Source organism: Drosophila kikkawai, chromosome 3L (assembly GCF_030179895.1).
Source record: "Drosophila kikkawai strain 14028-0561.14 chromosome 3L, DkikHiC1v2, whole genome shotgun sequence".
Classification (NCBI taxonomy): Eukaryota; Metazoa; Arthropoda; class Insecta; order Diptera; family Drosophilidae; genus Drosophila; species Drosophila kikkawai.
In genome coordinates, this window is record NC_091730.1 from 13193115 (window position 1) to 13216531 (window position 23417).

General features: G+C 37.2%; 4 protein-coding genes across 4 annotated transcripts; 2 read left to right on the forward strand and 2 right to left on the reverse strand.

Annotated features, from left to right (window-relative positions):
• The first annotated feature begins 48 nt into the window (after positions 1 to 48).
• Positions 49 to 1082, forward strand: LOC108075208 (distal membrane-arm assembly complex protein 2). Its single transcript, XM_017167544.3, has one exon. The coding sequence runs from the start codon at positions 174 to 176 to the stop codon at positions 1026 to 1028; it is 855 nt and encodes a 284-aa protein (XP_017023033.1). The 5' UTR covers positions 49 to 173; the 3' UTR covers positions 1029 to 1082.
• A 31-nt stretch (positions 1083 to 1113) lies between these two features.
• On the reverse strand, positions 1114 to 1670 carry LOC108075209 (coiled-coil-helix-coiled-coil-helix domain-containing protein 7). Its single transcript, XM_017167545.3, has 3 exons — positions 1530 to 1670; positions 1378 to 1476; positions 1114 to 1321 (listed from the first exon to the last, which is right to left on the reverse strand). The coding sequence occupies exons 1-3, from the start codon at positions 1572 to 1574 to the stop codon at positions 1208 to 1210; spliced, it is 258 nt and encodes an 85-aa protein (XP_017023034.1). The 5' UTR covers positions 1575 to 1670; the 3' UTR covers positions 1114 to 1207.
• A 6-nt stretch (positions 1671 to 1676) lies between these two features.
• On the forward strand, positions 1677 to 3045 carry LOC108075207 (vacuolar protein sorting-associated protein 26C). The gene is made up of 3 exons (XM_017167543.3): positions 1677 to 1814; positions 1869 to 2637; positions 2756 to 3045. The coding sequence occupies exons 1-3, from the start codon at positions 1755 to 1757 to the stop codon at positions 2875 to 2877; spliced, it is 951 nt and encodes a 316-aa protein (XP_017023032.1). The 5' UTR covers positions 1677 to 1754; the 3' UTR covers positions 2878 to 3045.
• Positions 3046 to 12331: 9286 nt separating this feature from the next.
• On the reverse strand, positions 12332 to 12970 carry LOC108075143 (Accessory gland protein 63F). The gene is made up of 3 exons (XM_017167424.3): positions 12897 to 12970; positions 12679 to 12837; positions 12332 to 12616 (listed from the first exon to the last, which is right to left on the reverse strand). Exons 1-3 carry the CDS (start codon positions 12925 to 12927, stop codon positions 12555 to 12557), a joined length of 252 nt encoding a protein of 83 aa, XP_017022913.1. The 5' UTR covers positions 12928 to 12970; the 3' UTR covers positions 12332 to 12554.
• Between the last annotated feature and the right edge of the window lie 10447 nt (positions 12971 to 23417).

A 23417-nucleotide genomic window follows, 5' to 3' on the forward strand; every position in this document is an offset into this window, starting at 1 on the left:
AATTTAAAGATTATTTTCAGTTTGATCAAGTCAGCACCCCCTTTGTATAAATGCTTATATATTTAATTTTGTAATAATGTAACCGATATAACTATCGTGAGACCAAACAGCGGTCACGTAACGTGCACATCTCTAGGCCAGTCGAAATTTATTTACGAATATCAATTTCAATCATGTTGCAGCGCCTGTCCGTGGGATTGCCCTTTTGGGGCCGATGTGGCCGCCGACTGGCTTCCACGGTACCCACAAACCAGGCTCAGCTCGGCGAGGAGGAGGTCAGTACCACAGTGCAGAGGATTCGCGCGGAACTGGCCGCTGACAAGCAGAAACTAAAGTGGAGGACTCCGATCGGTGACCGGCCTGAGGACTGGAACAGCAAGCTGAAACTGTTCTCCAACTCCGAGCAGACCTCCGATTTCATAGTGATGATGCAGCGGCCCATCGACCTGAGTCCCAGGAGCATGCGTCAATGGTGGGACAACCGGCAGGAGCGGATCGAGCGGCACATGCAGCAGTTCATCCCGGAGAGACACAAGATTCTGGGCGCCGAGTTGGCAGCTGCACATTTCATCCTGTATCGCGGCGGTGCCGCCAAGTTTCTCAACGATCCCCGCTGGCACCGGGCCACCGAGGACGGTGAATTCAACCTGCCCAACAAGTTTGATCCCGGCTATAAAGTAGAGGCCTTGCGGTGTGACAACATGGTCCTGTATTACGAGGGATTGGAGAACCTGCGGTGTCTCGATTCTTTAAAGTTCCTCTCCCTGCACAACGTGAAAACCATTGACGACTGGTGTCTGGACAGGATCTCCGGCGGCGGCTTTTCGCATCTGGAAGTGCTGGACCTCTCGGGCACTGACATCACCACAAATGGACTGGCCTGCCTGTACCGTCTGCCCAGCTTGAAATTGTTAATTCTAGATGATCCCAAGGCAACTTTGGAACTGGAATTGGCCACGGCCATGTTGGAGGAGGCCATGCCGGCCCTGAAAGTTGTGGGAGCTGATGTTATACATAGCCAAAGTTAAAATTTATTACGTGCAATTGTTTAATATAAAAATGGTTTTATTATAATTTTAAAATTTTGGTTTCTCTGAGAGATTTGCCAAGAAGTAACTTTATGAAAACGTATTTATTTAAATTATATGTTAATATCCACAATTGTTACTGAAACTTTAAGCAAAAAATTACCATTGGAGGAAGAATATCAGCTCTGCGTAGGTTTTCCCTTCATATAATTGGCTTTGATGGCATCGCGCTCCTCGACCGGCGGCAAGTAGGGAGCTATTCCTTTAGCTCTACGTTCGCTTCTCACTTTATTCTATTGAAAAAGAAGAGATTGGTTAACAATACATAGACTTTCATTGAAGGACTCACCCAAAACTCCTTGCAGTTGTTGTAATTGGCAAAATAAACCTCGCACTTTTCGTGATCGAAGTTGTTTTTGTTGAGGCATTTGAATGAAAGCTCCTGTTCCTGTTATTAACAAATTATTAGCAATTTATTAATTTTGGGTTTATTAAGCAAACCTTAAGGCAGGGATTATCCCGTTCGGCATTCTGATTGCGAGGCATTTGTGTTTAAAAAATAATTCAAATAAAACTTATGTAAAAATTGGTTTGTTTTCGTTTTTTGTGTTGTGGGACTGTCAACTCGTTAAACAGCTTTTGCCAGGGCTGCCAAATCATACAGCTGATTTTTCATGGCCCAAATCAGCTGTTTATGGCAGCTGAGGAAAAATAACAAATAACAAAATGAGTTCTTTTCTCTTTGACATAAAATTAAAACGCGAAAATAAAGTGTACTACGAAAATGTAATTAATACAACTAATACAGACATCAATTTTTAATGTATTTGTCTTTCGCAGGACATGCTGTTGGGCTGCGTGCAGTTTCAGTGCTCGCAGGAGACGAAACACGAAGGAATTATGCTATATCTGGAGGGAATCGTTAATTTGCAGCTGAGCAGCAAAACTGTGGGACTGTTCGATGCCTTCTATAACTCTGTGAAGCCTATTAATCTCCTGCAGAACAGCTTGGAGCTATCTGCTCCCGGAAAGCTGAGCGCCGGCCGCTCGGAATTCCACTTCGAGCTTCCTTTGGTTTGCAAAAAGGAACCAAGGATGCTGTACGAAACCTATCACGGCGTCTTCATTAACGTTAACTACCAGCTGAACTGCACGGTGAAGCGGAATTTCCTTGGCAAGTCCATGACCAGAATCCAACAGTTTTGCGTACAGTACAAGCCAGTGGCCCTCAGCGAGGATTCTTTGAAGGCGGTGCCCTTCAGTCTGAGTCCGGATTCGTTACAAAAGAATGCCACCGCCAAGGAGAGACTTTCAATGCCGCGATTTCTCATCACAGGCCGTCTAGATCGTAGTGAATTCTGTGTGACAACCCCAATTACCGGCAGCATTACGGTCCAGCATACAGAGGCGGCAATTAAATCCATAGAAATGCAATTGGTTCGCGTGGAGACGTGCGGCTGCGATGAGGGCTACTCCAAGGATGCCACCGAAATCCAGACAATACAAATAGCCGATGGCAATGTACTGCCCAAACTGGAGCTGCCCATCTATATGGTTCTGCCCAGATTGTTTACCTGTCCCACGCTGCTCACCAAGAACTTTAAGATTGGTAAGACAAATAAGACTTATTTCTTAAAAAGAATACATAATATTGTAAAATATTTTTAGGATATTATTAACAAAAATTATTCTTCACTAATTTGATTACATTTATTATTTACTTTCAGAGTTTGAACTTAATCTAGTGGTTGTCTTCAAGGAGGACTATACAGTGAGTGAGAACTTCAAAATAGTCTTGAAACGTTCAGTGGGTCCGTTTTCGAATAAAATTAATACTGCAGGCCGTTAAAGTATATTCCAATGAAAATTGGCAGCTATACGTTTTTTTTAATATTTGTATATCATAATATTAATAAGGACAAATCTCAAAATCCTCGAAAATAGGCAACTATTTTGATTCCGAATAAAAAGCTGAAATATTAAACCTAACTAAAGTTTGTAAAACACCACAATAAAATATAAAAAAATTAAAAAAGTTTGTTGTTAAATTGATAACAAAATATTTGGGTAAGCATTTCCTTGATTAAAATTCTATCTTTCAGGTTTTCCAATTTAAAACTCCGCTCGTTCCATCATTTTCGTTCTTATTCCGATACTCACTAGTTTTGTTTAATTCTAATCGTGTAATATTTAGGGTCCTGCAGCTTTATGTTGCGTGAAGCGTTTGATAAGTGTCGTAAAATGAAATTGCCCTTGTAATTTAATGCGTTCGAAGTAAAAGTTGTTCGAAATTTCTGTGGTTCTGCGGTTGTGGACTGTAAGTGGACAACGCTACATTTTTGGGTAAGTGCGAAACCGGCACACACAGACACAGATATGGATACCACACAAGTGTGTGGCTAAAATGTTACAAAAACCGTTATGATTTAAGAGCGAAAGAGAGGGATTTTAAAAGTGTTTAAATATTTTTAAAATAAAGTCAAGTTCTTATTTAAAACCTGTAAATCCATTAATTTTTATTTTGTTTTAAAACTGTAAATAAAAGAACAAATTCTAGTATTTATTTTTTTTTTTAAGTGTGATCAGGGTTTTTTCCCTTTAATTGTAATTTTTTTTTTTTTTGCCAAAAGCAAATTATTAATTTGATTACATTATAATGTTCCCCCCAGCAAATGCTGTAATTAAAATTGTTTTGATGAAATTAAATACATATCAAACATGCATTTTGTTGTCAGATAAGAAATTGATTGATTTGGAATTGAATTACTTGCCAGTTTTTAATTAATTGCTTGAAGGAGAAATTGCTTACGAGACAGTAGTATCGATTACATTTCTCCCGCGTCATTATTTCCTTTGTTTACCTGTGATTTGCTTTCAATCAGAGTCCCGTGTGTGTGATTGATGCGATAAAAAATGAGAGGGAGAGTGAAGAAAATTGATTTCCTTTGCTAACTTGGTATTTGTGCGCTTCATTTTGGCCACTCCATGCACCTGTTTTCCCCGTGTCCTGTTCCTTGTCCGTTATTATCTTTCAATTTGCCACACAGCTGGCTAAACAAAAATGGAATAAAAAATGGAAAACTTTCCTTTCCACTATCTTTTTTCCTTCTCTTTGCTCTCTTTTTAATTCGATCTTCATCTTCTATAGTACACTTGAAGAAAATTATAGGGCATTGTATTCCTTATTCCATTTTATTTTAGTTTTTTTTTTACTTTGCTCTGAAAATTACTTTAAATCTATTATAAGATATGATTTGAAAGGTTTTTCTTATGTTATTTCTGATTTTATATATTTTTTGTAAAATCTTTAGACAGATTTCTTTGGTGTATGCACACACACAATGCTATTTAGCGTTTACCTTTAGCCAGCGGAATTTACTGTGTTATTCTTAGCATACTTTTCAGCTGCCGCGCGCTACTGTTGCGCTCCTTCCTTCTTCGCGTGTTCTCCGTCTTTCCCCTTCTTATTATTATTTTCCTGTTTTTCTTTTTGTCCTGGAATCCGTGTGACCGGTAAGTGCATATCAATTTCCTGCTCCCCCTCCCTTGCATTGCATGGACATATTTTTTAAATCTTTAATAAGCTGATACTGCTTTTCTTGGTGATGCCGTGCTGTCGTGCACATGTACACGCATATATTGCATTGCTTTTTATGTGTTTGTTCGCATACAAATATATACAGAAGAGTACAGTGGTCACTCAGTAATGCATTTGGGAGTACAAATAAAATTATAATAATAATAATTAAAATATATGAAAAAAAAAGAAATTGTTTTGCTCATTAAAAGACGTTTTTAATATTTTTGTTACCAATTTTACTGAAATTTTCATATTTGTCGTTAATTTTAAATTCAGTTTTAAGTTGAGCTAAAAAATACAAATTTTTTCTTTTAATTTTGATCATTTAATATAATTTAGCTATAATTTTAATGAGCTCGAATAATTTATTATTAATTAGCAAACAAGGGCTGTCCTTTTAAACCTTTAAAGACTTTAAATGTTTTCTCATTCCTCTCATTAAATTAGCTTTAATTTTTTAATCCTTACCTGTCGGCATATTTTAATTAAAATTTTATCGAGTACACAAGTCCAACGGGGCGTATACAATACCTTTTGTTGTGTTTTCACTTTTTGTTTAATTCATGAATAATAGTTGCTGGCTTAATTGGTTGGATTTAATATCGCTTGAAGCAGAAAAGAAGCTATTAATTTTTGTTTAAATCAGAGTTCATTAGGGTATTGTTTTAACTTTGCAAATACGTGATTACCACTGTACAGGCTTATATAAATTACTTAGCATAAAATTCCCTTGCTTCCCCTACGTTTTGGGGCCGTATTTATTGGTGACGGGGGTTTGGGGCGACAAGTCGGCCAGCTCCTTTACATTCGATATACAAATATATATATCCCACTCGACGACGACCAGGAGGCAAGTTTCAAGTTCACTAAATTATGTACATATACGTACTTGTGTGTCTGAACAAACACATATATTTACTCGACTCGACTTGACGTCCCGAACTTTTTACCATAAAGAACGTCGCACAGACACCCACCGCCATATTCACTTGAATGTATTTATTTAAGTCAAATAAAAAGCGAGAAGGCACAGGGGAAAGAGGAAAGAAAAGTGCCGGGGAAAATGGGAAAATGTGGGCCTGTTGAATCTTATACTATATATATGTATATATACAAATGTATGTTGCCAGGCATAAAAACATATCCTACACTTTGAGAGGATTCTTTTTAAGCGGCGGCAGGGAAAATCAATGAAGCAAAAATAGTTTATGAATGTGGGTATAATATAATGCTTGGCATTACAATAATATTCTTCCAATCGATTTGGTTTCTTTTGGAGCCTAAGAAAATGTCCATTGTATGTTTTCATAGCCAATTTTCTCAGGCGGCTTATTCCCTTAGGAAGCTTTTATTTCAATTGAATGCAGTTGGAGTGTATAAAACTATACTGTAACTTGTTTTTATTGTTTTGTTAAGTAAATTAAGATATTTCAAATATTTATTAAATATTAAATATTGTAAATTACTTTTAAATACATTGATTTATTCAAGTAGGTTACCTATTGTGTTCCCTTCATTTTGAATTTTAAGCTCTAGTTGCTTCAGTTTAATTTACATTTTCAATAAAGTTTCTTAGAATTGCCTGAAAGCAAATTCTCGCCCTCTTTGGTTGGGTTTTTCCGAATTCTTGTGAAACTTTTTCTAACAAATAGTGCTTGTTCTTGCTAAACAGCTTTCGATTTTAGGCCCTCCCTCACAATTCCTGGAATTTTTACAGTGCACGAAAAACTGTTGCTTTCTCTTCTTCACACCACATTTTCCATTTCCTTTGCCATCTTTTGAAACTTATGTGTGGAGGAGGCATCAAAGCACCGAGAAACCAGGGAATGGGGCCATGAGGACATGCGGCAGAGCTAAGTCCACCTCATTTTGGTGGGGGAAAAGCATCCGAAACCGTACGAAAGCAACTGAAACCAACTGAAACCACCAACCCACCGAACCACAAGGCAGATGCCTTCAATTTGGCAGTTTGCTGTGTCGCCAAATGTAGCACTAAGGAAACTTTTCCCCCCAGCCTATATATTTTTTTTGTCTCTTCTTTCCCCCAAAAGACATTTTACACTTGATGCACAGAGGAAAAGTCATGGCAGTTGCTATAGTAATTCTTATGATAATTGCTAACTAATGTTTAGGGAATAGGATTACAGGGATAATTAAACATTTACAGGGAAAATAAGGTCATACATATTTAATGATCAAAATATTTATCTGTAATATATAAATAAAACTTGAAGGATATATTTAGAATTACAATTTAAAGGAAGATTTACAGCCTTTTTCTATCAATGTCTCTTGCTGGCCTTACTCAGCTTACATTTAAATGCATGAAGAGAATTTAACTTTAGCGTAGACTTTAAAATAAAATTCTGTTAATAAATAATTAAATTGATGACTGAATATCCATTGTGTTTTTCCTGTGTGCCAAAAATGAGTGTAAAATGAATTGAGGGCGTCGCCTTGGGGGCCTTGGTATTTTCGTATTCGCATTGGTATTGGCATTGGCTACAACTTTCTGCCATAAGTAAATCCACTGTCGACGACAGGCGCAAACTTTTAACGCCAACTGTTGCCAGAAAAACATTTCTGACTTGTGTACGCATTTTCGATTGCGATTACACCCGTCTATTGTCCCGATGCCAGGCGAAATTTCAATGCCAGCATCTGGAATTTAAAGATGGTATAGAGATGGGGTTTTATTTTGGGGCTTGCTTTTTTTTTGTTGGTAATTTTTGTGGAGGGGTTGGGGTGGAAAGTGTCGTCGTCACGTCATGTAATTGATTTAAAATTAGCACATCGCTTTGAAAATTGAAACTGTTTACATGTGCCTGGGGACAGCTGCTTCCGAAATTTTACAGCTTTTGCGAGCTCTGCAATCCGCTACACTCGAAAAAATGTAGGTGTATATATGTTTTTTCTCTATCAAGACAAAGAATATATAGTTTACCGTAAAAATATCTATAAATATCGAATAAATTTATAAATATTCAAGGATAATTTTTATATAAAACAGAAAACCAGTTTATCGCAACGTTAAAATATCGATTTATGTATCGGCCTTATCGTCAAAAATCGATATATGTATTATAGATATATCGTTATATACTGCCAACCTTTGAAAGAACCCCAAAATGTTTTGTGTGTGCCAAAACCCGCTATCTCTGTCCTTCAGCCTCTCCTCCAGGCTGGCTCTCTTTGGCGCCTGTATAAGTGGGTGTTTGCCCCTCTATGTGTATGTGTGTGTGTGTGTGTGTGTGTGTGTGTGTGTGTGTTTATGCATGTTTAATGAACATGAATCCACCAGGCACCAGGCCAGAGCCCTGTAATCGCATTTCAATATGCTGCACCGCCGGTGTAAACTAAACTAAAAAAAAAAAAGAGAAGTGGGTTGAGCGGAGTACTACTCTCAGGAAAAAAATAGCAAAAAAAAACCAAGGAATGTACAAAAAAATAGAGGAAAAGTAAAAAACTCAAAGCCGGAGACCGTGTCTTCCTTCCTCCTCCAGTTGCAAACGGCAATTTAGTTTGCAGGGCAAACTTTTCATAGCCGCTCTGACCCGTAAACGAGGTCAGTGCAAAAAACATTTTGAAAAATTCATATGCAAACGTATTTTCAGCTGCACCCGGCACCGGCAACTGGCAACTGGCAACACACAGGTGCCAATGGCAGCGCCACTAGAACTGGAACCTGTATCTGAATCCATACCGGGTCCAAGAGCAGCAGCAGCACCAGCAGCACCCAGGACCAGTAACCAACTCCTTCTTGGGAAAAGGGGGAAAAACTTTTTAATGGCCGGCACACACCCACACCCCACACACACTTAATGGGACTCTTGCAGTCCAGTGTAATTCCGAGTGGCCCATGGGGCTCAAAGTCTTTCGCAGTTTCGGTGTAAAGTGAAACGTTTTGCTTTTTATTAGTTGGTAAACATAAAATATAATGAAAAAGAACTTGCTTTTTACACTAAATTAAATGTGAATCAACATATCTTTGGGGCCAAAAGCAACAACCAACAAAAATAAACTTTTGTGTGCCGTGTGAGTGTATGAGCTTGGGGAAAAGGTTACAAATTAATTAATTTTTCCACATTTCTGGTGGAATTCTGGGTCAGCGATTGAAACCAGATATCATAATGGAATTTGATCCCTCATGATGTTTCATTTAAATGTAATTTCCATTGTTTTTTTTTGTTTTTGCCTGTGGCTGACTCTGCATTAGCAGGCATTTGGAGAATCAGAATTAATTGAAAATAAAAGCTTATTATTTATTATACTAAGGTTTTAAGTTTATGATAATGTTTATTTATATTTTACAAATCATTGAAACCAGTAAATGCTTACTTTAAAAATTAACCTAAATTTACTAAAGAAATAAGGACTATAAGGAACTATCTTGACAATCTCCAGTGCTTACAATTTCCTGTTAATGCTGTCCATTTTCGGCTGATGATAATCGGCGTGTAATCAACTCGACTTCTAGCATTTCCACTTTTTAATCACTATGCCCCGGCTAATTGCTTACCCCAAAAAAAAAGCTAAGAGCGGAAACTCTTCAGTTTAACACAAAGTGAAACATTTTCCGCCTTTCCGCCTGGGTGTGCTTTTTATTCAGGGGATAAGACTAAACACGAGCCACGGATGTAATTGTTGGACGAGGTCTGTAACCTACGGGCTCTATGAGTAATTAGGGTCGAGGATTAGGACAGTCGCCTTCGCTTCAATAAATTTTGGCCGCTGGCCGGCCAAAGGCGAACCGAACCCAGCTCCGGGCGGCGCTTATTTAAGGCTCAGCCCGGGTCACAAGGTGTTCCGCCATAAAAGGGCCTAAAAAAGTGGGAGTACAGAGTAGGGATACACCAAAAACAACTGAATAATTTTATTAAATGGAATTAAATACAAAATTACACAAGGGTTTAACCATCATATATTATAAATTATTTATTATTGTTTTACCCATTTCAGGAATCTTAAAGTTTTCAAATTAAATATTAAATATTGTTAAGTTCTTAACTGGCTAAATCCCTGGCTTATTTTTTGTAAGTGCAAGAGACCTGGGGAAGTGCCTTCCAACATTATGCCATCTCGCGTCCGCTGACGGTGATGTATGTACGTGTTTCGGCTTTGCTTCCGTGATAATTTTCAAACTTTTTGCACCAATTATGTGCACGGCAGCGCGATATTCTCTTAGCCATCTTTGCCAGCCTGTGTATATGGGGGTATGCGCTGTGTATGTGTGGGTGCTGGACTTTTTGTGCCTGTAGTTTATGCTCATTACGTGAGTGCTGAGCGCAGCAGACTCACAAATTGTTGTACAAGAAATTGCCGCCGTTGGCATTACACGAAGGTACACGCACACACAAACAGAGAAGGCCGAAGTACACGTATATAACCTCTGGTATATATAGCTATATATAGATTCCTTGCCTGGATGCAAAATCCTCGAATTTAATTTTCAGGTAAACTCCGCGGCAATCAAACGGAAACGTGTCCATGGGGCGTATGCGCGTTATATAGTTGACCAATTTGCTTCAGTTGAGAGGAGGCCTTTTCGCCACTTAAACTATAAGCGATTGAAGGCTCTTATTTAAATACACACTTAAAGTAGCTGGCGGCGAGAGAGTATAAGGTTATATTTAATTAAATTCAGGTTAAGAGGAAATCCTCCTGCTTACGGGGCGTATGCGCGATATTTAATTGACCACTTTGTAGCGGCGAACCCTTCGTTAGGCGTGTACTTCCTTATTTTTGAGTAAGGTTTATGTGGTAAGGTACTTATTATGTTCTAAATACATACGTTTTTTAATAAACATTGTATTTTAAAAAGCATTAAATACGGATGAAGTAGGTGTGCTACCTTCCGAAAAAAATCTCTCTGCTTGTTTGACATTATTTTGGTTTGATATAGAACCGGTCTTTATTCCATTATCCTCACATGTCAGATTCATTTTAATTAAAGCTATTTACCCCAAGTAAGCACCTTACATTTAATTTAATTAACTTCACAGAAATACCATTAGCCTTCTTATTGAGGTGACAAAATCCCCACCCAATCTTAGGCAACTTTCACTCCACTCAAAACCCCGAAGGAAACAATTAAATTGGCAACAGTTTATTAAAGTCGCATAATTCCGGCAATCAAAAGGAAACGTGTCCCCAGGGCGTATGCGCATTATTTGAATGACCAACTGGTAGCACTTAAACTTTGAACAATTTAAATTGTTAATTGAAATGCCCAACAGAAAACAATTTAATCAACTCAACTATTAGCCGAATGCAGCATCCGTAGTTTAACTTTTAGTTTTCATAAATTCCCATTTCACAACTCATAAATCAGAGGCTTAAATCTGATTTTGAAGACTTAAGGACTTAAGCCTTAAAAACCAATTCCAACTAAAATGCGGGCTGGCTCCGGGGGCCACGCCCACTGAATAAGTAATTTTCCACTGGAAACGCCAAAGCTTTAGGTTTAGTTTATGCCACACAGCTTTCGCTTTTGTTTGGGCCGTTTCAGGGGCAAATACAAAAAATAAAACGTAGATATATAATAAAAACTATAAAAGAACACAAAGTGCAACTTTACAGTCGCGTAAACTTCTTGAGAGAGCAGCCGCCCACCAGAAACAGCTGTCTATTTCGGCAAAAAGGCGAAAAGTGAAAGAAGAATGGGACTTTTTATTTTATTCAAGTGCCGTGTCGTCTGTTTAAGCCTGCACTTGGGAAAAATTATACATCTTTTAGTAGATTTATTTTATTATTTTCTTAAATTATATTTATTATTATAAAAGAATTCCTGGAAATAATAATAAGAAATTTATATTTTCAGCTCAAGTATTATTTATAAATTTTTTCTGTCTTCTCAAGTCATAGGTATTTCTAAAAACCTTTCAGAATTTCCCTTGAGTGTGAAAAGTAGGCTGTCAAAACTGCATAAACTCTCGCCTAAAGCTGTTGGCAGCAAAGTTTTCGCTGCATTTTCATTGGAAATCCAAACGAGAAATCCAACTTAGACTCAAATTCAAACTCATGCCCTGGCCCCAAAAACTCTGGTCCCGAAAAACCGGGGCTAAATGTCTCGTCGAGCTGAGGATACATTTTGTTTGTTTACTTTGAAATTGTAAATGGATTAGCCGCACTCCGAGGCGCGCCAAGCCTGACAAATTGAATTTGTTAGACTCGGGAGAAGTTTTTGGCAAACTTTTGCGTGCATGGTTGGATATTGGACGTGGCCCCGGAGTGGTTATACTCGTAGGAGAAGCCATCGCCCATAAACCTCGAAACAAAACTTTGTCCGGCGAGTGTTGCGAAATAAATTGCCATGCCGAAGGTGACGGGCCAAAGCAAAAAGGGTTTTCCATGCACCGTTCCTTAGCTGAAAACTATTTTCCCCATCGCAACGGAAACCATCAATAAGGTGATACTTTAAACGGAAGTGATGGCAACAAATGCGGGATTAACCTTAAACTTGGCATCCATTGAAAGTAAAATCATTTTATGCGAAAACCAGACTGGAATTTTTCTATCCTTTCCCCGAAAATCGAAAGCTCGTCTTTGACAGATAGTCATCAATAAGGTGTTACTTTAAAAGGCATTTATCATTAGAATTGAGGATTATTTGGAGTGGAACTTGAACAAAACGGGGAAAATACTTTTAAATTGGGGAATAGCAGAGTTTAAATTCAAGAAAGGGAGTGTGTATTTCGGAGAGTTTATATTTAAAGCTCTAAAGTAATTTACAAATAATAATATTTTATATAAGTTTGTAATATAAGGAAATCAAAAGGATTACACCTATTTATAAAATACTCCAAATAACTTTCTTTCTATTTAAATTAACCCAAAGGGCATTACTTTAATCAAAACATTTTAAAATGTGTTACATTTGGTAGAAAAAGGATTTACTTATAGTAAATAGAAAGAATAGAGTATAAGCCTTCATGTTAAAGAAAGTTTTAAATTTCTGGGCATATTGGCCAGTTATTAGGACAATGCCCAGGCAAAACATTGATAATTGCTGTGGAAGAGAAATGAGTCTATGAGTTGCCCATTATATCTATAAAATTGAATTCAACTTACGTGACATGTGATGTTGGTCAAGTATGCAAGCTTTGTACCTCAAAAGGCAGAGGTTGGCTGCAGGTACGTGGCACTCGGCGGTTACTCCGCAGTGTGGATTCATTTCCCTGGTGCACGTGGGATTGCATAGCTGAGCCTTACCAAAAACCAGAAGAATTACTGGTATGGTATGGTAAAGGAATTAGTAAAATATCATAATATAATCCCACATTTCTCACCGATAATGTAAAGAATAAGAAACGCCTTCATGTTGATGTCACTTTTGGAAATTTGTAAGTAAACTAAGGCTTTGCTCGAGTAGAGCAAGTCTTTAATACAATATACAAAAAAATATATATATATATATATATACATTTCTCATTAAAATGCAAATGAAGGTAATTTGTTTATTTTTTGAATCACTTTTATTACCCTTGTCATATTGGTGCTTAAAATTTTGGTTTAAGTTCTCTACTAATTTTTCTAGTTTTTAATAACCCATAAAAATTTCATATACAATATTTTATTAAAATTTATTGTTGTTTTCTTTGCAATCCAATTTTAAATTTTTAATCTCTCCTTCAATATTTTCCACACTTTATTGGTTTTTGTAACATTTTTTTCATTGGTTCTTGAATTATATTATACATGAACCCTTGAATACATGTACTGCCCATCAATAGCAGGCATTTTTAAACCGCTTATACGAATATTCAACTTGAACTTCAAATGCAGCATACGAATTCTTTTTGACAATTCATTCAATAACCACGACGTCTGTTGGTGAAATCTTGATTGTGGCACACAAAAAGAAACGAAAAATCCCCGATATATTTATAAGAATATAAAATGGGCAGCCGTTTACATATCCTTTAGTCAGATTAAGGTTGTAAATCCTCAGATAAATAGAGGAATAGTAACATTTAAGGCTTGTAAAGATGGTATTTAAATTACTTTCATAAAACCTGTGCATTTCTGGGCAATCTACTTGATATTTCCTACCAGCAAGTGCACTTCAGACTGGTCTAAGGCCAAAAATTCCATTTAACTCCTGTCATCGGCAGACAAGGAATTTCAGAATTTAACTCAAAATGAGGCAACTTCAACTGTTGCTGCTGGCCACACATGCAAATCCAAATCCAATTCCATATTTAAGTCCAAAGCGGTTAGGCTAATTGAATCGCTTCGGAATGCTGCTGAGCCAAAGTGAATGGGCCCTCATTGCGATGTAATCCCGCCTTTAATAGAATACCCTTTTGGGCCAACTTGTGCTAAAGCCAGGCAGCCGCCCGAAAATGTTGCCTCTTACCCTTTCTGCATTTTCCCTCGGTTTTGGCCCCGGTCCGTCATTTACATTATTATGATGAGATGCAAATCTCGTTAAAGGACACTTCGGTCCCCGTTCCGTCCCCTTTAGCCATTTCGCCCATATAGACTACACTTCAATATGTGTGCCATATGCCCCTCTATATCTTGGCAGCCACATCCACATGGTTTTGTCCACCCCCTTCCCCGCTTCTGCTCCTGCTCCTGTTTTTCCCCCACTTTCCCATCCTTTTGGCGTGTCTGTGTGTTATTCTTATGCAAATTACATTTCCTGTGTTTGAGCTACAGCTTGTAGCTACATGTGTATGGGTGCGCCATACACGTACAGAGAGAGAAAATGTGTGCTTGAAATCTTGGTTAATGCGGTATGTGATTTTGAGATGCTTGGATGTGGAGTTTTGACTTATTGAAGGGGTTTAGGAAGGGATTTTGGGTTGTAATGTTGTTGCAATATTTTAAGAGCTTATAAAAATATATTCTGTGCTTTTTTATACAATTTTAAAGTTTATTTTTAAATAAAAAATATGGAAAGTAGCTTAAATTTACCAGAAATCAAATTGTTAGCTGCTAGCACTTAGTGGGTAAAAAACATTGTCTACTTTTTAGCATAATCGTGAGGATTTCTTTAGCCTTATATTTCAGTAGTAAGATTAAAAAAGTTGGTATAAATTAGGGATTGTATTAACTATAGATATATGGATACTGTATCAATATTCTAATTTTCCCATATATGTTTTATCTATTGCTTTTATTTTTGATATATCGAATTGTGTCAACAAAAGCTTAAGATTAGTTCCAAATATAATTTTAAGAAATTATAATAAAAAATCTCTCGATAATTTTGTTTTTTCGAATATTTTAAATGTTATCTGTGAGAGATATTAATTAAATAACATATTTTGGATCATGCATTTTTCGATAATGTTAAAAATGCGATATATTACGATACACATATTTCGATATATTCAGATAACTTTTCGCTATGATAGTGAGGGCGATATTTTTCATAGATATCATATTGAACATTTTCTCTTTAGTAAAAATATTATTATTTTTTAAGTTTTTCTCAAAATATTCCCTGTGCAGAGATATAGCCGCCATTGGAATATTTTGCATACTCTCATATAGCTAAAAAATATTCTACAATTCTTTTGTAAAAGTCCACAACAGACGAACCAAGCGCTCATAAATGTTTTCGCTTGTCAGCCTCGTCCCATCTCTCTCCCTCTCCAATTCTATCTCTCTCTGACTGGTTGACTGGCTGCCTGGCCATCTCTTTTCCCCATTTGCATCTGTCTATCCGCTACCATGGCCATCTCAGTCTGTCGTCTGCTGCCTGACGCCTGTCTCTTTCCCGTTCCCTGGGCCGATATGACATATTTGTTGCTGCTGACTTTGCTTAGTATCTTATTTGCATTTGTAAACTTTAGTGTGCCATTTTGTTCATTTGTTGTTTTTTTTTTCTCCTTTTTCCCTCCACTGATTTTGCATTTTATATCCTCGACGCACACGTGCAAATATTCTGAACATACACACATATTTTATATTTATTTGAAACTCATTAGCTCTTGAGGGGATTTTTCCATTTCCGGATTTTGCCTCCACGTTCAGTGGCACAAATCACATGCAGCATCAGCGAATTGTGCCCTGGCATGTTAGGTATAACGAACATTCATTGGGGTTTGTTAATTTTTCAAAGCTCAACACTTGCTTCTAGATCCTCTTCCTTGCTCGAATCATATGAAATTTACATTTTGGGAATTGCTGCTGAAGGGATTCTCCTCCACACTGATTGACATTCCGAATTGAAAGCAAAATTCGACAGTTTAATTTATGGATAATTAAAGTGATGAACGTTGTCAGCGCTTAAATGGTGTTTGCATAGTTGAGTCATGCACAAAAGGTGAGGCGAATATTCTGTTCTGCATATATATTTGGGCTTTAATTAAGTTAAGTTTGAATGGAAATTGGAGCTGTTTCGGTTGATTGGTTTCTTAATGAATTCAGAATTCACAATGTGATGCCACGTCGAATGTGTGAAATTAATTGGAAATTCTCTTGAATTATTTGCAATCATTATTTTTAAGCAATAGTTAAGGCTTAAGGGGTTTAGTTTGAAGTTTCTAATTACAAAACAATGTTTATTTTAGCAGCAATGTATTTTTAAACTACTTTAAAATGGAAACATTTCTCATTAGTATCTCTTACTAATCAACTTAAGCATTCAGCCTGCTAAAACCCATTGGGAATTATAGTTTAAATCGGACGGTAGGTGCTGTGTTCTTTATCTTACTTTTATAAATTCTTTGAAAAACTAATTTAGTCTTATTAAAAAAACTTGTATTAAGAACTTTTTTACCAATTAAAATTCATGTTTTCATAACATAAAACACTCAACCATATCTACCTGAACTTTGCAATCTTTGTCCAATTATCCCACTTTTTCTTAGCAAGACAAACTAAATGCAAACTTTATAATTGGTTGGAAGTACAGGAAGAAGCTCGTTAAAAGCACAAAACAATACATGGATTTAGACGTTTTGTAACTTTTTATGCAACTTTTCTTCAACAATTTCCACAAATACTTCAAGTTAGCTTTCCCTGAGAGCTTATATACATATATATTTTAATAAAGGTGATATTCAACTAAAAATATACATATTTTTATTTAACAGGGTATTAGCAACTTCTCTCTGGGCTTAGTTCAAACTATCTATCGACTTTCTATTCGAAAGCACTTTCCGTAGTTTTTGTTTTTTTTTTCTGGCTTTCAGCTCTGGTTAATGGCCATCTGGCTGCACGTCTGACAATTGGAAAATTGGAAGTTAAAACCATTAAATAAATGAGTGTCACACTGCGGGAGCCGAAAGCCAGCGGAGGAGGTAGAGCGGCGACACAATCACATTTCAGTCGAATGCTATTTGGGTATTTTTATCTCTTTCGATTTACCAACAGTCATTCGAAGGGGGTGTATCGGGTGTGCTTGTGTGTGTGTCGAGGGGTTAACCACTTTGATTCGTCCTCTCGTTGGAAAGGCAAAACATCAGCAGACCGAAAGAGAGAGCCTTGCTCGAAAGTCAACAGTTTTAACCTAATCACAGTGGATTTTATTGCCGCCTCACACAAATCGATGCGAGCGGATGTGAGTGCGGATGCGGTAGGAACAGGAAGCGGAAACGCAATGGAGCCGAAGGTCCTTGCCAACCATTTTGTGGGCGGACCACAGGATCTGCAGGGGAATCATTAGGTTGCTGCGTAAGAATTTTCCGGGTGCGTTAAGTGCCCCCCACAAAGCAGGAACCTCTTTTTTGGGGTTTTTTGGGTGGACACTTGAAGAAAAATAGTTTATTAGGGAAAGTAATAGATGTTAAATTAAAAATCTAAATCTTAAGAGCAGTAAGATCTGGCAATATAAAATGTATATATTTTTAAAATTAAATTAATAATAATGTTTGTAATATATTCAATACCTCATTTTTCCATAGTGTCCTTATTGGTCTCGAACTTGAAAGCTGGGCGGGCTGTTGAGCCCAGCCCTAAATGTTATTTATCTCTAGATTAAATGGATTTGTGTGCAAAATTGTCTATTTAACTGAGGCCAGGCAGTAGCTTGGCAGCCTTAGCATTCGCATCGTCATCACCATTCGGCCTTTAGTATCGGAATCAGCAGCAGCACTTTCGGTGCTCGAAAGTGGCAGCAACTTCATTGTTTGAACTTTTCACCGAATACGTGGGCGTTTGATTGAGTTTCAACAAGGGTCGTCTTGTCCTGGTGCCCTCGGGCGGAGATTTGATAAAAGAGAGCCCCTTCCGCCCATCCAGCTTTTGCCCATTTCACCCACTTCCAATTTTCCTTCATCTTATTTTCCCCCTTCTGCCAGTTTCGGTTTCTATTGTCAATTAGAACTGACAAGTGGCCGTCTATATGGGCGAAAGTGTTCGTGTTTATTTCCTTTAACGGCCTTGGTTGACAAACGCGTTCGATGGGTTAACTGGATCCCAGCATCCTTTTGGCGTTGGCCTAGAATGTGAGGTGCCAGTAACCAGGTACAGCTGCGTTGGAAAATAAAGTTAGGGTGGGTCAATGAAAATGATTGGAAAAGTTATGTGATGAAGTATTTTAATTACAAACATTATATTGGTTTTAAATAACTTACATTTTTATTTGCCTTCCTAAATCTTAGTAAATATTAATAAAATATATATTTCTCTTCTGTGTTTGTTCTTATTTTTCATCTCCCTTCTGTTAACAGAAAATAAAATATATTCCAATCTCTACTGAAAGAACCTCTTGATGTTTATTGGCCCAAAAACGGGTATCAATTCACAAGTTTCTGCTCTCATGCAGGATTCGTTAGTTGAAGAGCTGTCACAAAAAAATTGAAACAAATTTCCAATCCAATTTCCAACCATTTACATCACTTCCCAAAGTCCGCACATATGTATAACATATATGTTCATATACATATATCACTTTTTGCGTGATCGTTGAAATATTTTGGTGAATTTTTTTATTGCTTCGGGTTCAATGGTCTTCTTGGGGAAATTGTTGGCGCCACCACGAGGGAAATGTGCGTTTTTCCGGCAATTCTTTTGGGATTGTGTCCCACAAAGAGGTCACAAATGTGATAAATTTTTCACTGCTCTTGGCCAGTTCCGCCATATGCGCGGATATTTTATGGTTGAAAAATTCTTGCAGAATTTCTTGCGCTTTGTTATTCAACACTGGCAGAGTTCACAATAAAGAAGATGAGCGTGCATTTTAAGCTGAACTTCCTTTGGCCCAAAACGGTACACTAAGAAAAATTTAAAATAAATGTTGAGTTAAATAAAGAAGAATTTTTTATATAAATATATAAATTAATTTTTCAAAGAATCGATTGCTTTTTAATTGTGGCTTAATTTATTTTATAATGGTTTTATTATTATTTTTCCCCGAGTGCAATTTTCGCCCTGAATGCAGCAGACAAACAATGGATTTCTTTTGCTGGATGCTGAAGCGCTCTAGATCTCTCAGCTTAAGGCCAGATGCAGTGAACCGGCCAACAGACAATGGCCCCAAAAAACAGCAGAGAGCCAGCAGAGGAAAACCAATTCAAAATAATAGTCTAATAAACTTACTTAGCGTGCGCACAGCTGATTAGGCGTCCCGGCTTTCCACTCTCTGGATCTTCTCTGTTACTGTTACTACTGCCACGATTTTTCCACTGGCGTCCGTTTTGCACAGCTCATCTTAAAGCCAATTCCCCACCCCCCAGTTCCATGGCTTCGCTGCGGGAAAATTTTATTATTGCGCTTCTGCAGCTGGACGGCTACAAAAACGTTCGCCGCGGTCGTTTGCTTAATGCTCCGTTCGCAGTTTGCCCCGTCGCCATCCGATCCGCCAGATAGCTGTGGCTATAGCTTTACCTCTCCAGCAAACAGCACCAGCTACAGCTATAGTCATGGCAATGAGTATGAGGATGGCGATGGCGATGGCGATGGCCTTTCTGTGCTTATGGGTGAGAAATGCTTTCTTTATGTATTAATAGCACTTTCACTCCCTTCAGCACTCGAGGGCCGAGCTAAGGATGGCAGCGTGATTGGAGCTTTAATGCCTTATGCCCGACAAGGTTGGAGCTAATGACCGATGGCAGGAACTTGAGAAAGTATTTCATTTAATATAACCTGAAAGTAATGACTTCATTTTGTACATTGAAATTACCATTTGATGAAAATTTAATCAGAATTTTCCCGGAATTATTATGTACTCTGTGAGTTAAGCTTTTATAAAATTGAAAAAACAAAGAGGAACGTTTATATTTACTTTCGTTATTAAATAAAATATATTTTAAATTGATAAATTCAATAAAGAGACAACTATAAATAACAAACACCATGCGTAAAGTAAATATTTACTTGAAAATTAAAAGAGTTGTGCTGGAAATGTAGGTTTAAAAGTTAACAAAACATACAAGAATAAACTTTCAATCAAAAAGCAAAAGTCAATCAAATCCCCAACAAATTTACATACAAACGTTCAGTAAAAATATTGACATATTGAATGTCGTAAGAAAAATAAGCTTGTTTTAGTTAAAAGACAAAAAGCCGAGAAGCTTTTTATGTAGTTGACACTCAATTAAGAATCGATTTTCGGTGGGGTTTTAGAGAAGCAATAAAAACGAGAAATACGATTAAAATGTGCTTTGAATAAATTTCACTCGGTGCTAGAAGAAATTATAATAAAATTTGGATGAGTCAACTAATCAAAATGTCGTTAAAGGTATTTGCATAATTAAGAGAAAAAGAAATATAAGAATTGCGAGGAGAGTCATTTGCACTTATTTTGGTCGTCGATTTAAAATTATCGCTAGCCATAATTAAGGGAAAAAATAATAGATAAATTGGAAAGGGATATAAGCTTGAAGAATTTCCATTTTAGAAAGCAAGTTCTTATATTTAAAAAATATTTCATACAATCTTAACTATAAGAACTTGAAAATCTGTTAGCAAAGTCTCAAAAGATAAAGTACTGAACCCATATTAAATGTTTGTTGGCTTTATTAAAATGCAAGTGAATTTTACAAGCAACTGCCGATGTTGCTGCTGAGAGACTTACACCTGATTGTTGGGGAATAAAATGCATGAATAAATTATGAAAAACCCCCTGAATCCTCCACACAACCATCATATCCGATCATCACGCTCTCATCTTTGGATATGAAACGAGCCATCGCCGAAAAAGCAGCGGCAGGCAACTGAGCACCAGAGCACATTTATACGGGAATGACTTCAGTGTTGTATCACGTAGTAAATAATTCCTTTGTGGCATTGTCTTGGTTGGCTTTGCAGCTTTCGGCTCTCGTCCTTTTTGTCGTCCCCCTTGAAATCTCTCACAGAAATCCCAGAACTCCCCGGACTGCCATTCCATCGCGGTCTAGAGGGTGTTTACGTGCTTTGAGTAGGGGCTCAGGCTGAGGCTGAGGCTGTGGCTGAGGCTGTGGGTGAAAATTGGTCTAGTGGAGATTGGGGGTTTGAGTCTTTTATTGTTACGTGGCAAATACAACATAAAGCGAACGTGTAAATGTTATTTCTTGATTTATTTCCGCGGTGCATGCAGATGCTTACGCCAACCGATTTTAAGGTCTCCCACTCCCACTGGTCCCCCCAACCCCCAACCCTCCAACCTGCCATATCCGATTCCCCTTCCGTTTCCTATCCACTGAAGCATCCTCGATATGTTACGTTACGTATACGCCGTGTGGCGGATTTTCGTTTCTTCTTTGGCTTGGTTTGGTTTGGCACAACACGGAGCGTCGACAAATATAAAATATTCCGCTTACCTTGCACAAATATTTATATATGGCTTGGTACATAATATAAAATTACTGCATGTCTCTATATATATATATATGTTTATATATATTTGCCCATGTGTCTGTCAGTGTGTTGGTTAGCCGCCTGGCTACAGTGTGTGTTTGTGTATTTATGTTTGAGTTGGCATTGTCGGCATCGAGGCCTGGCAAAATTGTTGTTTTGTTTCGTCGTATCTGTGCCATTTATTGTGTTTTTTTCGTTTATGCACCCTGTAAATTAGGGCCACGGGTTGATGGGCACTAAAGTGTAATTGGCTGTGAAAATAGTGGAAATGCAACCCGGTTTTATCCATTTTTATACAGCCATAAATAATGTTACACATAAAATTCCTAAGTTTTTATAGCGGAATTTCTTTAAATGAAAGTTTAGTTACGCGAATTTGAAGGAGTTTTTCAAGGTTGATTTTGTTAAATACAGTTAAATATTTATTTATTTATTCTTATAATTTAGAAATTTGAATAAATAAATTAATATTTCTATAAATTTAAGTTCCATTGATAAACTGATTGAATTTTTCTTGATGACTTCTTACTATTCAAATGGCTTTTGATTCTTATTTTTACCTATTATCCCGAGCAGTTAATACTCTCACTTAGAAAATCCTATAGGGTATTCATGCCACTCACCTGTTATTGTGGCCTCCTTCCCTTCCTGTGTTTGTTTGAGTATTTTGTAATTTTTGTCTCGCTTTTGTTCTTCTCTGGTTTTATTTTTTTTTTGCCTTCGTTGGCCGCCGTGTGTTGGCTGTTCGGTACAAAAGCAAACACTTTTCTTGGGTGCAGGCGACTTTACATAGCCCGCTTTTCCCCCTGGCTTTAGCCCCAACTCTTGCCCGTCTAGGCAACGGCAACGGCGACGGCAATGGCAAAGGCAAAGGCCCCCATGGCTTATATTTACCTCTCGGCTTAAGCCAAGGCGAGACGTTTGTCTCTTGGCCGCCCGCTTGGATTCTGTTTCGGTTTTCGGGGGTTTTGGGGTTTGCCAGTGCACGGGGAAAAATATAAAAAAAATTGTAGATGCCATGTAATGAATTTTATAATTATAACAGTAATTTTAATTATTTTGAAAGTACATTTTCTATATATAATTTTACACTTGAATACCTATTTATTAAGCCAAGTTAATCATAAAATGTCTTTAAATTTGTGAATAAATAAGTATAATTTATATTTTTCTGGGACTCTTTAGTTATTGTGAATTTTTTATATTTGATTAGTCATTATTTTAATTTATTTAATAAACTTAATACATTTTTATTTATTTATGTATTTTCTATATTTATTTCTATATTTATTTATCTGTCTGTCTGTTTACTCATTAGTATATTTAATTATTTGTTATTTTTTTTAGATTTATTTATTTATTTCTCATAATATTTCCTGGTGCTCTAGATGTAACTTTATAACTTGGTGCATTCATAAACATTTCTCCGAGTACATATTTCTTTCTCTGCAAAGCCAAACCTCTCTCTTTACGTTACGTATTAATCCAAGAATTACAATTACAATATGGAATTGGCATTGTTCTTTTCTATTTATTTCTCTCCCTGTACATAGGTTGAGCTCTTTTTTTTTTATTATTATTATTGTTGTTGTTGTGTGAGTGTGAGGTTTTGGTTCCGTGTTTCGCCTGTTGACGCAAATTGCCAAAATTGCCTGCGGTTGTGTTTACATGGCGAATGTAACAGACAACAGACAAGTGACAGCCGCACGCACCGAATTCAAATAAAAGCCAATGCCAATGCCGGCGTGTCTACAAGTGCGAAGGTGGAAATTCGTGTGGGAGAAAGCAGAGGGGGGGAGGAGGCCATGGAAAATGCAGGACGAGTCAGCAATCGTGCGGTACATTATTTAATTTTGACATGTGCTTGGGGTTTTGTCATCTGTATGTACAACGCACCAACTTGTAAATAGCAATTGGCAATTCAAATTTGGGCTAATGTGCCTTTGATATATGGATTGAGGTCTGTGTTACCTCTGTAAATATATGTACATATGTATATATGTATATATAATGTGCATATATTGATATAGATTCCGGGCTAAGACTCTCATTTGCGGCCATCAATGGAGCAGGCG

Bases quoted from the DNA above. Each gene is read 5' to 3' on its own strand.
- LOC108075209 (XM_017167545.3), bottom strand. From the start codon at position 1,574: ATGCCTCGCAATCAGAATGCCGAACGGGATAATCCCTGCCTTAAG. The intron at 1,477-1,529 runs GTTTGCTTAATA...TGTTAATAACAG, and splicing joins GGGATAATCCCTGCCTTAAG to GAACAGGAGCTTTCATTCAA. The intron at 1,322-1,377 runs GTGAGTCCTTCA...CTTTTTCAATAG, and splicing joins ACAACTGCAAGGAGTTTTGG to AATAAAGTGAGAAGCGAACG.
- LOC108075143 (XM_017167424.3), bottom strand. From the start codon at position 12,927: ATGAAGGCGTTTCTTATTCTTTACATTATCG. The intron at 12,838-12,896 runs GTGAGAAATGTG...ATACCATACCAG, and splicing joins TCTTATTCTTTACATTATCG to TAATTCTTCTGGTTTTTGGT. The intron at 12,617-12,678 runs GTAAGTTGAATT...TCTCTTCCACAG, and splicing joins TGACCAACATCACATGTCAC to CAATTATCAATGTTTTGCCT.
- LOC108075207 (XM_017167543.3), top strand. From the start codon at position 1,755: ATGAGTTCTTTTCTCTTTGACATAAAATTAAAACGCGAAAATAAAGTG. The intron at 1,815-1,868 runs GTAATTAATACA...TGTCTTTCGCAG, and splicing joins ATAAAGTGTACTACGAAAAT to GACATGCTGTTGGGCTGCGT. The intron at 2,638-2,755 runs GTAAGACAAATA...ATTTACTTTCAG, and splicing joins CACCAAGAACTTTAAGATTG to AGTTTGAACTTAATCTAGTG.
- LOC108075208 (XM_017167544.3), top strand. From the start codon at position 174: ATGTTGCAGCGCCTGTCCGTGGGATTGCCCTTTTGGGGCCGATGTGGC.